Genomic DNA, 17,346 nt, shown 5'->3' with positions numbered 1-17,346 from the left:
TTTTTAATCATAAGAAGACAATTTTTCAAAATGCTTTTTCTGTATCTGCTGAGATTATGATTTTTTCTTGAACCTTCTAAATAGTAAATTACATTGCTATTTTCTAATATTATTCCATAGTACAATTTTATTAACATTAGAATCTGTGAATTGTACAAAACTGATACTTCAGTTTTTTATGAGGGTGAACATTAATACAAAACAATATGAAGTTGGAGCCTATGTTTGAGATTAAATTGTATTACAATCATTAGAGCTGATTTTACCTGTCTTGAAATACAACTTGCCTATTTTATTAGTGATATGGTGTTAGAGTAAGTCCCAGAAGAAATTACTTATCACTATTATTATTACTAATCAAGTATTACTTGTACTTTCTTCAGACATAAACACATCACAAGTTCACTAGATGGTTAACCCATTTAAATGTCAACTTTTTTAAAATAACAGTTTGACAAATGATTCAGTAAATAATTTATATGCCTTATAAATTTATAATTTATATGTAATAAAGGAATAGAATGTTTATTATTTGTAAGTAGTGGAAAAATTAGATAGGATCATTAATTTAGTTCTAAATGTTATATAAACATAAACTACTGCTGATTTCCACAATAAAAATAGGGAGTGCCTGGGCTGGGGTTATGGCTCAGTGGCAGAGCGCTTGCCTAGCACATGTGAGGCACTGGGTTCAATTCCCAGCACCACATAAAAATAAACAAATAAAATAAAGGTATGAGTCTATTTGCAACTTTAAAAAAAAGAATTTAAAAACTGTAGCAGGTGTCATCCTAAATCCAGATGTCTTATATTTGCCTGAATATTCCTATAGAACTGTACTTTCATAATCTTTGAAGGTGATACATTTCAGACTAAAAGCATCTTCTGAGTGGTTTTATTATTAATTACTATGGAAATGAAACAAATGGAAGTAGGAATACTGTGGTGATTTTAATAAATAGACTTAAGTAGAATTGGTAATATCAATAAGAGAAAAAAAATAATACTTTGAATTATAAACCAAAAGTTGGTTGGGTTTAGGTAACAATTTAAGATAAATTTTATTATGAGCTATTTTAAAGAATTTTTCCTAAAATGATTTTTCAATTTTTCTTCTTACAGTCACGTTCTATATCTAGTTCTCCTGTGATGGTAGCTCAGCCAGTTTATCAGCAACCTGCATATCACTACCAGGTAGATATCACCTTACAATTAAAATCCTCTATGATACTTTTAATCCTAATTCTGGTACAATTATACAAATTATACAATTATAAAATTATATTTTATATACACTGATACAAATTATAAAATTAAAGATTAGGTTACCTAGATATACTCAGGATAAGAGTGTATCTACCAATTTATAAATCATAAGAGTTTTCAATATAAGAAATAATTTCACTTCATACACTTTCCATTTATATATTTAGCAAATTCTACCCTCAAAAATGCCACTTTGATAGGAATATTCCTTTGCTTTTTTATAAATTCTAAGATAGATTATTTCACCAGTTTCTATTAATCAAAGCAAGTAATTCACAGTTTAATCAGCATTTACCTCCTTCATATTATTTTTCAGTTTATAGTTAAACTGTTATTTATTTAACAAATCCATGAATCATTACATTTCAAGGTTTTTCTTAAAACTTCATAAACTTCATATTATCCTGGTCTTTAGTATAATATAGTGGTATCATCCCTTAGCAGTTGAAGTACTCAGCACTGAATTTACAGTGATTTTGGTTTAGAAGGTAGATCTATGGGGATATATATATCTTAAAGAAAAAATAGCTTTATTTCAAAGGAATGATGGGCTAGAGATGTAGCTCAGTGGTAGACTGCTTACCTAGCATACACAATGTTCTGGGTTTGATCCCTGGAACCACAAAAAAGAAAAAAGAATAAAGCATTTATTATTAAGATATAGTATGACTATCTTAAGAAAAAAAAGTCCTTTATATTGTCATCTTTCATTAAGTACCTTAAAATAAGTTGACCTTTTTTAATTAACAGCTTTATTTAGATATAATTCACATACTAAACATCCACCCACTTAAAATGACTTTTAATGAATTATACCATAATTAATTTTAGAATATCTTAATCACATACACTTCCCCCCAAAAAAGAAAAACTTAACCTCTTTTTCTCCCACTTCATTCTAAGCAACTAATAATATCTTGCTCTATAAGCTTGCCTATTATGGTCATGTAATATGTAATATGACTTCATTCACTTAGCATAACATTTTCATGTGGCTGTGGCTGTGGCTGTGGCTCAGCAGTAGAGCGCTTGTCTAGCATGTGTGAGAGAGACCCTGGGTTCGATTCTCAGCACCACATAAAGATAAATCAATAAAGGTCCAATAACTAATAAAAATATTAAAAAACATTTTCATGATTTATTCATATGATGGCATGTATCAGTACATTTTGCAATAAAATCCCATTGTATGATTATACCACACTTTATTTTCCATTCATCAGACAATAGATATTTGGATTGTTTTCACTTTTTGGTGTGCATAATAATGCTGTGATGAATACTCATGCAAGTTCTTGTCATATTACATATTACATGGCTCATAAGTCTTACACCTAGAATGTAATTGCTAGCTCATATGGTATTTTTATGTTTTAACTATTTAAGACCACACTGTTTTTCAAAAGGACTGTTTCATTTTTATATTCCCATCAACAGACTATGAGGTCTCTAATAGCTCCATGTCCTTGCCAATACTTGTATATCTATCTACCTTTTTTGATTATAGCCATCTTAGTGGGTATGAATGAAGTAGTATCACATTGTGGTTTTGACTTTTATTTTCCTGAAGACAATGATGTTGCAGATGTTTATTGGTCATATGATATCTTTTTTGAAGAAAATTCTATTCATATTATTTGAATAACCATTTTTAACTTAGGTTACTTGTATTTTATTATTGAGTTTTAAAGGTTTTTTATATATTCTTGAAATAATTTCATTATCAGACACATGATGAAAATATTTTCTCCCATCTCGTGGGTTATCTTTTCATTTCCATGAAGCCATCATTTGCAGCATAAATTTTTTTTAATTTTGATTAAGGTCCAGTTTATCTATTTTCCTTTGTTGCTTTGTTATTGTTATAAATTTATAACAATTGCCTAATTCAGAGTTACAAAGATTTACAGCCATGTTTTATTTCTAAGTATTTTATTGTTTTAGCTTTTACATTTAGGTCTCTGACCCATTTTGAGTTAACATAACATTTTCATGATTTATTCATATGATGGCCAACTTCACAGAGTTATCCAGTTTTAAACCTTGTTTATAACCTGGGTGGTATTTTGTTTATTGGTTTTTTTTTTAGGCCCCAGCACAGTGTCTACCAGGACAGTGGCAGTGGGGTGTTCCTCAGGTAAATATTAATAAAGTTTCAATGTCTAATTTCACCACCACAGCTGGCACATGCCTGCAATCCCAGAAGTTCTGGAGGCTGAATCAGAAAGATTGCAGGTTCAAAACTAGCCTCAGCAGCTTACAGAGGCCCTATGTAACTTAGTGAGACCCTGTTTCAGGATAGAAAATAAAAAGGGCTGGCCCTGGGTTCAATCTCTGGTACCAAAATAAATAAATAAATAAAATCCATATTTTGCTTTATTCTTATGAAGACTGCATGAATAGAGATTTATACAGACAATGAATTCCTGGAACCTATTTTCCAACCATGAGTAAAATCTTTACAATTATAATTATTGATATTGTGTACCTTAATAAAAGCCAAAAAAAATGAGTACTAAAGTCAGGGGAAGTGGGTTTGAGACCTTTCTCTTCTTTGTGTTAAGTGTGATCATTTATATTCACATTTCCCCATTTTTAAAATGGATGTAATAACACTACAACTTGGTAAGTTTCCTTACATGATTTTTGTGAAGATCAAATAAGATCATGTAAGTGAAAGCATATAAGTGAATGGTACATTAACATGAAGAATTACTTTTTTATACTGTTGGTGTTATTGGAAAATTTAGCGCTTCTCTACCTTTACTTCAGATTTTGCTTCAGTTTGACTTATGCCTCTAAATAAGTACAGATTGTGTATACTTCATCTAGAAGGCTTGGGAACTGAAGTGTTTCATTTTTCTGAGTGTGTCTGAGTGCTTTGGATTGGGGAGTATTTGCATAGCCTTTACTATTTGAGCATCCCTAATCCAAATCTAAAATGCTCTGAAACTGAACTTCAGAGATGTTCTACCTGTATTCTGTTTTCTAACTTTTGATATCAAACAGCTTACTACCAAAAATATTGGTGACTTTTTCTCACTTCTATGTCAAGACACAAAGCTGAGAGTAAATACTCTCATTTTAAATACCAGAGGCCATATAACTACAAACTTTAATGATGTTAATACATCCACAATTAGTGTCTAAATTTGTGAAGGAGGTTCTGAGGCACTAAGAACTTTTACACTTACCAGTGATAATGTTCTTTAATGATATCTGCACAATTGGAATTTATAATAACCCAGAGTTCCTAGTCTTTTGCTAAGATAGTTCTATGCTAGCTCTGAAAAAGAATTTTAGGAAAATATGAAATATATATTTCTCTTTTCTGTTGGGTAAGCATTTGGTTTAACAAAAATAACTAATCATATTCAAATGAAAAATATGGTTTTGTGTTTTAGTCTCCTGCCTCTTCTACTCCATTCTTATACCTCCAACCTTCTGAAGTTATTTATCAACCAGTAGAAATTGCACAAGATGGTGGATGTGTTCCTCCTCCACTCTCTCTCATGGAAGCTTCAGTTCCAGAGGTATATATTAGTCTTTGTTGTTGTTGTTGTTGTTGTCCTAAGGATTGAACACAGGCCATTACATTTGTTCTAAGGATTGAACACAGGGCATTACATATGATAGGTAAGCATTCTACCACTGAGCTATATTCCTAGCCCTGTATTAGTCTGAAGGTAATTGCTACTGTTAATCCATCTTAATATTTCATTTTCTTCTTTTTTAACTTAAGACCCTCATTAAAACTGCTCATCTTATGTTTTCTTTGATTTATTGATATTTCTTATCCTTTTTATGTCAAACAGTGCTTCATCTTAGATTTCTTCACTAACTAATCCTGAATCCTTCCCCAAGTCAACTGCCCACTAAACTAATCCCTGACTCAATCTCCTTGAAAGTAATGAGACACCAAATTTTTGCCTTTCTCTTTTGCCTTTCAGTCTGTATTGTTGCTCACGTTGTTAGTTAAAAGCATTTAGTCATTAAACAAACGAGGAAAATATCTAAAAAGAATTTGCCTTCAAAACTATAAATCAAATTTATAACTAAAAATTATAAATGTCACCTTAAGTGTCTTTAAATTATAACCTTGATCCATCACCAATAGTCTCATTGTCTATGCCAAGAACTGCACATGATATGTTTTAAATCATACTTGTAAAAGATTAGAAATTAGCACCAACCTCCAAGTTTGAGTGCATTGTTTTATTATTTTTCTATTGCTAAGGTTTATAAAATAATTTTGTTCTGAAATAGCTTCTACAGTTGGATCTCAGTGTTTATTATCAACACTTCTACTAAAATCACTTCATTATTTGTCTCATCCTCCATTTTTGTGATTGCTTTTTTCTCTTCTCCGGCTTTACTGAGAGAAAACTGATGAATGAAATTGCACTATAGACATTAAGGATGTTTTGACATACGAATATATTATGATCACCACAGTCAAGCTAATCAGTGACCTTAGATGGTTATTCTTTTTGTATTTTGTTGTTGTTGTTTCTTTGTTTATAGTGAGAACATTTAGGATCTATTCTCAGCAATTTTCAAATGTATAACACATTATTGTTAACTATAGTCACTATGCTGTGAAGTATATTTCCAGAATATTTTCATCCTAACTAAAAGTCTATACCCTTTGACAAACATCTTCTCATCCTCCAGCCCCTACCAATCATCATTTTACTCTCTGCCTCTATGAATTCAGTTTTTTCAAATACTAAATATAATCATGTGGTATTTATCTTTCTATGTCCGTCTTATTTCATACCATAATGCCCTCCAGGTTCATCCATGTTGTTACAAATGACAGGATATTATTTTTTAAGGTGTAATAGTATTCTGTAATGTATATAATAATGCATTTTCTTTATCCATACATCAATACACAGTACATTAAGATTAATTCTATATTTTGGTTATTGTGAGTAATGCTGCAGTGAACATGGAAGTTCAGATATCTCTTCAAATTATTATTTCATTTCCTTTGGATATATTCCCAGAAGTGGGATGAGATTGTTGAATTAAGTGGTAATTTTTTATTTCTTTAAGAAACCTCCATACTGCTTTTCAAAATGACTATACTAATTTACATTCCTACCAACAGTATACAAGAATTTCCTTTTCACCACATCTTTGCTGGTGATCATTTTGGTTCCTAGTTAAGTCCCCTTTTATCACGGGTTTTCTATATGGGTATATAATAATTGCTACTTCTTTTTCACCTTTACCCTGCTTCACCTTGGCAGTGTTCCTCAGTTAGAAAGGTAGATAGTAAACATCAAAAATGATGTGAACATGATTTCTTTGATTCTATTTCCCCTTCTGTTAAACAGTGTAAAATTGGATCTCTGTACAGATACCCCCTGATTCTACGTTGGCCTGACCATACAATGCACCCCTACACTCAAGACTGTAAAGAATCTTTGAATAGGTCTGACCTCTAAGGAAATCTTTATCCTTCCTGATGTCTGAGAAGGCCTCAGAATCCTCCCTCATAGTGGTCAAATTGTACAGCACTTGGCAGGTATATTCTACATTGTTTATAGCTTGGGAATCATGGACATTTTCTTAATTGATGATGGCATTTTAAAAAAATCAGTCTTTTGTTGTTTTTGTTGCTTTCTGGTTTGCAAGGAAGAACAGTGAAGTATGAATGTTTTTATCTTAGATATTTACTTTTGGCATTAAACCATATTCTTAATTCCTGATATCAGATAACTTATCATCAGAATTTTTATATTCACTATTTACTGGAATTTTTATCTTATAACTTGGAATTTGTGCAGTATTTCCTTAAAGAATGATATTTGCATGCTTTTATTTTAATATTGTTTCAGGTAAAGATATAATCTAATATATAATGTAATGAATAGAGTAGGGTGGTTTATTGTTTAAATAGTTTTATCCCTAAAACTAAGGAGTGCATGGCTTTTCTTGTGAGTTATTATGGTTAGATTTCTAATTTATGGAAACCAAATCAGTTTCTAGCACCCAACATACAAATCTACCCAATTCCTGACTTATCTTTAGTGTCATATATTTATTTAGTGACTGTCAGTCATAATCCAAGGTAATTTCTGCCTCTTATGCTCTAGATAGCTTCATTCTCCTCCTCCTTGAGCATCTCACCCCATCTATTATCCTTTATTTTTTCCTTTGTATTTTAAGTCTGTTTCTCTTCATTCATTCACAGCTTCATTTAATCTACTGGTTTGAGAAACAACCTTCAGTCTTTCCTTCATGATTTCCTTTTTTGTAAAATGAGGACATCAGGAAAATCTATTTTACAGAATCAATGGAAAAATTAGAGGTGTTGCATACAGAGTGCTCTGTATAGTGCCTAGCATCTTGTAAAAGGCAATTATTATCCTGTGACACTCTCTTCCACAAATACCGAAATTCTTTTCTACCATTCAGTATTTCTACTGCTTCACTACCGATTTGCTCTAAATTTGCTGAAGTCCGTCCACTTCATTTAACTTTCTGCTGAAAATGCCTTTGAATAAGATCTTCCTCAAGGACTTCCTAATTGCCAAATATTCTTCCTTCCTTTTAATCTTAGTTGACCTTTCAGAGACATTATACATACTCCTTGAAACTCCTTCTACCCATGGTTTCCATGACACTGCTCTCTCTGGCCTTCCTTTACATCCCTTTATTTTCCCTTGTAATCTGATTTTGCTCCCATAATCATGGTTGGTTCTCCATTCTTTCACTCTGTGTATTCACTGCTATTATTATTATCCATACTTATATCGTAAACCCTAACCACAACCTTTGAGTTTTAGACTTCACTATCCAATATAATAGCCAGGAGCTGTAGGTGGCAGTTGAGCACTTGGAATATGGCAAGAACAAATTGAGAATGTCCTGTAAATGTAAACTGTACACCAGATTTTGAAGGTGTAGTATGAAAAAATTATAAAAATGTTAACAATTTAATATTGGTTATACTTTGATATGATACTTTAAGCCTATTGGTTTACATAAAATATATTATTAAAATTAATTTTACCTGTTTAGCTTTACTTTTATAATGTAGCTACTGAAAAATCTTAAGTATATATGCAGCTCATATATTTCTATTGGACAGAGCCATCTAACTTTCTATCAACAGTAAATCTGTACTAGAATTCCTACAAATACCATAAATATTATGTCACAAACTTAACTTCTTCTCTGCAAACCCCTCACATACAATTACATAAACATAAGGTTTTCATTGTGTGAATGATACCACCATCTGTTGTACAAGCCCTAAATCTGTTTTTACATGATCTGTTCCTGGCCTGTTGCTCTATTGACTCACCTTTCAGCTGTCATTTAGTATATAATCTTTCTTCCAGCCTACTAAACACCTGGGTAGATTGCCCAAATAAGGTGTTTTCCTTTGATATGTAATTCCCTCATTCTTTCTCTAATTCTTTCATATCAAACATCAACTTCACTAGAAAACTTTCACTGAGCACTCTTCCCAACTTTCTTAAACAAAATCAAGTAGTACTTTGTTTTCCTCCCATGCATTATATATATATGTCTCATAGGACATATGGTGATTTTTTACTACCATCTATTTCTTGGTTAGATAACAAGTGAATTAAATAAACCTAGGGAATGTGTTTTTCATCTGTTTCTATCAATTGTGTAACAAAATGCTTATTAGTGCATTGTTAATTGCTGAGTAAATGTTTTTAATTAATAAATTAAAGTAATATGTTTTCTCTTCCCCTTGGACATATGGTGATTTTTTACTACCATCTATTTCTTGATTAGATAACAAGTGAATTAAATAAACCTAGGGAGTGTGTTTTTCATCTGTTTCTATCAATTGTGTAACAAAATGCTTATTAGTACATTGTTAATTGCTGAGTAAATATTTTTAATTAATAAATTAAAGTAATATGTTTTCTCTTCCCCTCCTACCATCCTCCCATCTTTTGTAATAGCCTTATTCTGATCATGGAGTTCAAGCAACATATCACCAGGTTTATGCTCCAAGTGCCATTGCTATGCCTGCGCCTGTGATGCAGCCTGAACCAATTAAAGTAAGAAGTTTGTTTTGATCCTTTTTTCTGTGTTTCTTCAGTTACATTTCAGGTTTTCCAAATTTCTCTTCTGGAAAGGAGAAACTGGATTTTTTTTCACATTTGTGATTAGAAGTTCAAAATTGATAAACTCCTTGCATGTGGAGGAAATAACAATTCTAAATTAACTGTAATTCCTGTTATTTGTGAAGAGGTTATAAACCATATCTACTCAAAAAATTTTATTTATCGTGTTGAAATGTACATAACTTAAGATTTACCATTTTAATCATTTTCAAGTATATAATTCAGTAGCATTAATTACATTTACAGTGCTATACAAATTGTCAGCATTATTTCCAAACTTTTTTCTATTACCCCGAATAGAAACTCTGTTTTCCTTTTTCTCCCCTCCCCCAGTCTCTGGCAACCATTAATCTACTTTCTGCTTATGGATTTTCCTCTTCTAAATATTTTATATACTCAGATTTTCACTGTGTCATTGACACATAACATTTATGAGGAGAAGAAAACAATCAGTGATTTCCTCTTTCTGTTTGTAAATGTTTCCATGCTTCATAAATCAAACTCAGGCCAAATAATGATAGCCTAATTAGATCCATGTATATGTATATTCAGCATATTTTGGCTGTCTACTGTGTAGCAGGGAATTTTTCCTATTCCCTTAAGACCCAGTTTCTTAGTAAAACTATTGCATCATTTTATTAGAGAAATGGATTTTTATCTCCAGGAAAGAATTACAGATTGATAACTGTTCAGAGGAGAATGTAAATTTTGTGTGTATTGTAGTTTGATAAGGAAAGGGGGGTATTCTTTGCAATAAAATGATGGAGATAAGTTATTTCACACTCAAATTCATGCTTTTCTGATCCATCATATTTGTTGAACTCAATACCAAGACAATCTACATTAAAGTGCCTCCCCATGCTTGTGTCCTCTCAACCAATCACCACTCACTGCCATAACTACTTACTGCATCCTTTCACTGCCTTTACTATTGTACTGTGAATATCAAATAAAACCCAATTTTGGCCTTGTGTCAAAATCTTATACAAACCTTATTTTTGGAGACTTCATTTTTAGTATTGTTAGAAAACCTTCTAAAACATATTTCTTCTAATTTAACATTTTTTCTAAATATACTTCTCTAGAAATAGCCAATACTGCTATGCCATATTAAATAAGTTTCAGTTATTTTCAGTTTCTGAACTAGAGAGAGAAAGAAGAGGTGTCATAAATAATTGAAATTGTACTGCTCAAATAAATAGAGAATGGAGTGGTGAATGGTATAGGATAGGAGAAATTTCCAAAGAATGTTAATGTTAAACATTCTTCATTTAAAGTTTAATTATTCAGGCTGGGGTTATTCACTCAGTGGTAGAACGCTTGCCTAGCACATGTGAGGCACTGGGTTTGATCTTCAGTACCATATTAAAAAATAATAAATAAAATAAAGTTTAATTATTCTACCTTAGGAGTATATATTTAAATTTTCTTAGATCTATGAGTAGGTAGCAACAGAAATGTATCTTACTCTTCAATTTAGTCACATGAAAATTACTAATTCACCTTTTGTTGGAAGTGGAAAAAGGAAAATTTAATACATTTTCAAAGTCAAAATTAAAAACGCAAGGCTATTATATGATTTTGTACTTCTTTATTTTTTAATAAAAGTGTTCTATGCATTTTATACTCAGTATTTTTTCATAAGTGACTTAATAGCCCTCAAAAGAAAACAATACCCCACTCATTTCTGTAGTTTTCTAGAACTGTACAACCTTGTAGAAATGCTTTACTATACAAGTTTTACTATGTGGCAAATTATTCACTTTTCCTTATATTGCCTTTGTATTATAACATGGAAATCTTAATATGTGAATGCTGTTATATCATTAGGAAACAATCTTTTTCTAAAACATATTAAACTGATTTAAAATACTAATGAGCATTTGAAACATTAACCCTTTTCTTCCTATACAAATTTCCCCTGGTACCAAAAACCTTGATGACTTTTAAAATAGGAGGGTGAAAATATTCTTTATAAGAACTTGATCCTATTATTTTTATGTCACATTTTAAACTCTAATGGAAAGATTGATCAATGAGTACCAAAGTTCCATTAAGATAGTAGTAAAAAGTTCTAATGTGCTTTTTGCACAGTTAAGGTGACTACAAATGAACAATAATGTACTATGTATTTTTAAAAAGCTAGAAGGAAATGTTTTGAATGTTCTCACCATAAAGAAATGTTATATGTTTGATGAGATAGATTTGTTTAACTTGATTTTAACATTACAAAATGTATACATGTATCAAAATGTCACATCGTACCAGCAATGATATGTAAAATTTTTGTTTTATTTATCATTTAAAATAAACATAATTTAAATTTTTAAAAGATATATAACCTCAAAAACTCTGATTATAATTTTGTGAATATTAATTTAGACACATCCTAAAGTAGGAATCTCAGATATCCAAACTATCTTTAAACAACAAATCTAATCAGTGAAATAGAGATCTTCATAAATCTGAAAGCACGAATCTTACTGCTTATTTAGTAGTTTGCCAGAATCTAGTCAAAGCCACAGACTTTATATTTTATCAAATCACATACAAAAAAGCAAATACAGAGAATACCAATATAGAGAGTAATATTCTATTACTTAGGGTTATCATTACTTAATTCAACAGTCATATCATATACAGAGTTAAAATTAAAGACAATAATAGGCTGTGGTTGTAGCTCAGTGGTGGCGCACTTGCCTGGCATGTGTAAGGCACTGGGTTTGATCCTCAGCACCACATATAAATAAATGAAATAAAGGTACTGTGTTCATCTACAACTAAAAATATTTTTTAAAAATTAAAGACAATAAAGCAAAGCCACAAATAAGGAAATAGAAAAGTATAACTATACCAACTCTATGAAAAAAATACTTGTATAGGGTACTACATTCAAGGCAAGGATGACTAGCATAGACAGATGTTCCTCAATTTAAAATGAGGTTACATCCCAAAAAAAACATTAAAAGTGAAAATATGATAAGTCAGAAATGCCTTTAAGAGATCCAAGATGGCAGAGATGATGTAAGCTACAGATCTCAACCCCTCTGTAGTTTGGAATCAAAGCAGTGAGAACAGCTGATTGAAGAGGTAGCCTACAGAGGGAGTGCACAGATTCACAATATTGGAAGGTCAGAGACTTGGAGGGACTCAGAAATTCTGATTACTGGAAGATAAAACAGGAAAGAATTTGTTACCTTAGAACTAGCACCATTGGGGCAGGTCTGAGGAGATGAGTAACAGTGAAAGAGGAAGGGCAAAGCTGACAAGCTTGTTCAGAAACAGTGATAGAAGAGAAAATCAGACTGAGTTAACCTGAGAAAAGAGCTGCAAAGCCACCTTGTGTTGGTGAAGTGCTCCACTTTTCTCAGTTTGTTGGTGGAGAACTGTAGTGGGCAACCATTTTGCAGAGAACAATTAAATCTCTACAATTTTATTCCATTTAGAGATGCCAATACTATCATAGGGAATAACTTTGAAGTGGGCCAGCCAAATAGCCTGACATAAAATTGCTGCAAGCTGAAGGCTGCAGGAGGCAGCCTAATAGAATATACCATACTTTCAGGGGAGTACAGGGTCTAGGGTGATACATGTGCCTTTGCAGATCAGGGGTTCACCAAGCACTTCTGCCAGGGAGTGTAGTACCTACAGAGTAGTGCAGACTTCTATAACTGGCCACAGCCATGCCACTGGAGGCCATTCCACACCTGGCCACATTCCCACTCTGACTACTATCCAGTGCCCTTCCACCTCAGCTGCTGCCCTACATCTGAGCTCCCAGTCTGCCCCATTATTCTCTGCCATGTGCTCCCTCACCCAAAGGATTGACACCTATAACAATAAGAAGTGAACCCACCTCTTATTAAAATGTTTTCTTGAGTCTTCCCTCATTGGTTTTTTTAAGGTTCCAACTAAATTTATATATTCTTTCAATTAAATTTTTTTCTCAATACCACTTTTCTTCTTTCTCATCTCCATCCCTGTCCCTTCTCATCCTTTTTTCTTTCCTCATTTTTTCCCTCTTAATGATATAATTTAGTATTAAGTATATTGTCATTAATCCTTAATGTTTCAGCCTTTCTGTATTATTTTTTCACCCAGTTTTCTCATTGATGAGTAGAGTTGTGGAGATCATTAGCACTAAGTTTGGCTTGCTGTTAAATTACCCACTCTTACTTGTAGGTGGTTACTCTCTCCTCTCAAAGCAGTTCTGGTGGTTGAACTTAGCACTGGTTAAAATGTTGACAGTAAGACTCTGAGCCCAGGGCTTACTTTAAAGAGATAGGTGCTCATTAAAATACCTTTACTTAAAAGAGGAAGAAGACTCCATCACAATGGTAACACAAATATAGGATCTCAGAAAACATAAGCCAATGAGATACCTCCAAAAGGTTATAAGCCCCCAACAACTGAATTCACAGACATCAAAGTGAATGAAATTAATTTCAAGACTGCTTTTTCTATTTCTGTGAAGAATGTCATTGGAATTTTAATAGGAATTGCATTAAATCTGTATAGTATTTGGGTAGTATGGCCATTAGGTAGTATTAATTCTGCCTATCCTAATACATCTTCTAAGGTTATCTTCAATTTCTTTCTTTAGTGTTCTGTAGTTTTCATTGTAGAGGTCTTTTACCTCTTTTGTTAGACTGATTTCGAAGTATTATTTTTGGGCTATTCAATTGATTCATCATTGGTGTATAGGAGCACAATTGATTTATGGGGGTTAATTTTATATCCTGCTACTTTACTGAATTCATTTATGAGTTTTAGAAGTTTTCTGGTGGAGTTTTTTGGGTTTTCTAAATATAGAATCATATCATCAGCAAATAGGAATAGTTTGAGCTCTTCTTTTCCTATTTTGATCCCTTTAATTTCTTTCTTTTGTCTACTTGCTCTGACTGGAGTTTCAAGGACTATGTTGAGTAGAAGTGGTGAAATAGGGCATCTTTATCTTGTTCCAGTTTTTATAGGAGATGTTTTCAATTTTTCTCCATTTAGAATGATGTTAGCTTGAGTTTAATATATATAGCTTTTACAACATTGAGGTTTGTTTCTAATATCCCCAGTTTCTCTAATGTTTTAAATATGAATTTTGAGAAATCATATGATTCTTGTCTTTAAGCCTGTTGATGTGATGAATTATATTTATTGATTTCTGTATGTTGAACCAACCTTGCATCCCAGGGATGAACCCCACTTAATCATGGTGCACTATCTTTTTAATATGTTTTGTATGCAATTTTCTAGTATTTTATTAATAATTTTTTTTTAAATTCTTTTTTTTTTTAAAGAGAGAGTGAGAGAGGGGGGAGAGAGACAGAGAGAGAGAATTTTTAATATTTATTTTTTAGTTCTCGGCAGACACAACATCTTTGTTGGTATGTGGTGCTGAGGATCGAACCCAGGCCGCACGCATGCCAGGCGAGCGCGCTACCACTTGAGCCACATCCCCAGCCCTTATTAATAATTTTTGCATCTATGTTCATCAGGAATGTTGGTCTGAAATTTTCTTTCCTTAATGTGCCTTTGGTTTTGGTATTGGAGTGAAACTAGGTTCACAGAATGAGTTTGGAAGGGTTACCTCTTTTCTATTTCATGGAATAATTTGAGGAGGACTTGTGTTAGTTCTTCTTTGAAGATATGGTAAAACTCCACTGAGAATCTGTCTGGTCCTGGGCTTTTCTTTGTTGGTAGACTTTTGATGGCATCTTCAATTTCATTGTTTGATGTGTTTAAATTTTCTGTGTCCTCCTGATTCAGTTTGGGTAGATTATATGTCTCTAGAAATTTGTCAGTGTCTTCAAGATTTTTTATTTTATTGGAGTATAAATTTTTAAAATATGCTGGGAAACAAATATAAAATGTTTGTTAAAATTATCAGTGAGTTAAAAGAAGATCTAAGTGTGAATTAAGGGAGAAGATACAGGATATGAATGACCATTAATAAAGAAATAGAGATTCTGGAAAAGAACAAATCAGAAATTTTGGAAATGAAAAATATCATAAGTTAAATAAAAATTCAGTTGAAAGTCTCTAGTAGATTAGGTCAAGTAGTAGACAGAATTTTAAGCCTTGAAAACAAGGTAGACACTCTGGAACATCTGGATCGTATTAAAGGAAAAAAAAAAAGAAGCAATGGTTAGACTCTCCAAGAACTCTAAGACAAAATTAAGAGATCTAATTTAAGACTATAGGCATTGAAGAAGAAACAAACATACAGGCTGATGATATTAACAACCTACTCAGTGAAATAATAGCAGAAAATTTTCCAAACTTTTGGAATTATATGGACATTCAAATACTGGTGGTATTCAGAACCCCAAATAGACAAGAAAAGAATGTATTATGACATAATTAAAGTGCAAAAACACCATAACAAGGAAGAATTTTTAAAATAAGAGAGAAATACCAAGTTACCCAAATGAAAATCAATCAGAATAAAACAGTTTTCTCAGTAGAAACCCCAAAGACTAGGAGGGCTTGGAACTGTATATTTCAAGCCCTGAAAGAAAAGAACTGGCCTGACACAGTGGCACATGCCTGTAATACCAGCAACTTGGGAGGATTGCAAGTTCAAGGCCAGCCTCAACAATTTTGTGAGGCCCTAAGCAACTTATTGAGACTCTGTCTCAAAATAAAAAATAAAAAGGGCTGGGGATAAAAATAAAAAGGGCTTAGTCATAAAGCACCTCTAGGTTCAATCACTAATACCAGTACCAAAAAAAGAACTGCCAGCAAAGCTATTCTTCAAAATTGAAGTAGAAATAAAAACCTTCCAAGATAAGCATAAACTGAAATAATTCATGACTACTAAGCCCACCTTTTCAGAAGATAATTAAACCCTACAGACAGAAAATAAAAACAACCAAGGGAGCTTGAGAAAGAATGAATCTCATTAGAAGAGCAGATAAGCAAATGAGAATTCGGGTTGAATCAAGTGTTAGACATAAATCAAAAGAGCAGGAAGTAATAAACACTTCCATAATAACACTAAATGTAAATTATCTCAGTTCTCCAATTAAAAGACAGACAGGTAGGTACTTTTGGTTAGACAAAGGGGAATGAAGGGAAGGGAAGGAGGATGGGAATAGGTAAAACAGTAGAATGAATCAGACATTACTTTCTATCTTCATATATGAATACACAGCCAGTTTAACTTCACATCATGTGAACTAAAAGAATGGGAAGATATAGTCCATGTATGTATAATACGTCAAAATACATTATACTGTCATGTACAACTAAATAGAACAAATAAAAAATAAATTTAAAAGAGCAAAAGGCAGATTGAATTTTTAAAAAACACTTAGCTATATGTTGCCTTCAAGAAACAGACTTCATTGGCACAGACATCCACAGGCTAAAAGTGAACAGATGGAAAATGATATTCTATGCAAATGAAACCTGAAAGCAAGCAGAAATAGCTACCCTCATATCCAACAGCAAAGACTTTAAGCCAAAATTAGAAGAGCCAAAGAAGGCCTCTACAAACTGGTAAAGAGAGAAAATCAACATAATAGTAAATATTTATGCTCCAAATGTTGGTATACCTAATTACATGAAACAAGCACTAGGCATGTAGGCTATAATACAATAATATATTCTGGGTGATTTCAATATACCTTTCTCATCAATAGATAGAGCATCCAGACATAAAATCATCAAAGATACGACAGACTGATACTATAGATGGATTTCAAAGACATCTTCAGAATGTTTCATACAACAGCTGAATATACTCTTTTTAGCAGCTCATAGATCTCCAAAAATTTATTTCTCCAAAATAAATCATATTTTGAGCCATAAAGCAAGTCTTAATAAATACAAAAAAGTCTATATAATACCTTGCATCTTTCAGATGGAATAAAATTAGAAATCAAAAACAAGAAAAACAATAGAAATTATATAAACACATGGGAATTAGAAAATTGATGAATGGGTCATCAAAGAAATG

At 32.1% G+C, this 17,346-nt stretch overlaps 1 protein-coding gene across 4 annotated transcripts in view; it reads left to right on the top strand.

Annotated features, from left to right (window-relative positions):
- Boll (boule RNA binding protein) overlaps positions 1-17,346 on the top strand; it is a 63,642-nt gene that overhangs the window by 19,515 nt on the left and 26,781 nt on the right. For 3 of the 4 annotated variants that reach the window (XR_013424221.1, XM_040294659.2, XM_005324335.4), the window contains exons 7-10: positions 1,123-1,194; positions 3,356-3,403; positions 4,671-4,799; positions 9,225-9,323. Coding sequence is in view for 3 of the 4 variants with exons in the window: in XM_040294659.2 (XP_040150593.2) it covers positions 1,123-1,194; positions 3,356-3,403; positions 4,671-4,799; positions 9,225-9,323 (348 nt within the window). In the remaining variant the exon portion in view is untranslated. Of the gene's footprint in view, positions 1-1,122; positions 1,195-3,355; positions 3,404-4,670; positions 4,800-6,634; positions 6,998-9,224; positions 9,324-17,346 lie in introns of those variants that run through there. The other variant, XM_078017798.1, reaches the window with a different exon arrangement.

This window comes from Ictidomys tridecemlineatus, chromosome 7 (assembly GCF_052094955.1).
Source record: "Ictidomys tridecemlineatus isolate mIctTri1 chromosome 7, mIctTri1.hap1, whole genome shotgun sequence".
Lineage (NCBI taxonomy): Eukaryota > Metazoa > Chordata > Mammalia > Rodentia > Sciuridae > Ictidomys > Ictidomys tridecemlineatus.
This window is presented reverse-complemented; position numbering and strand designations above follow the sequence as displayed.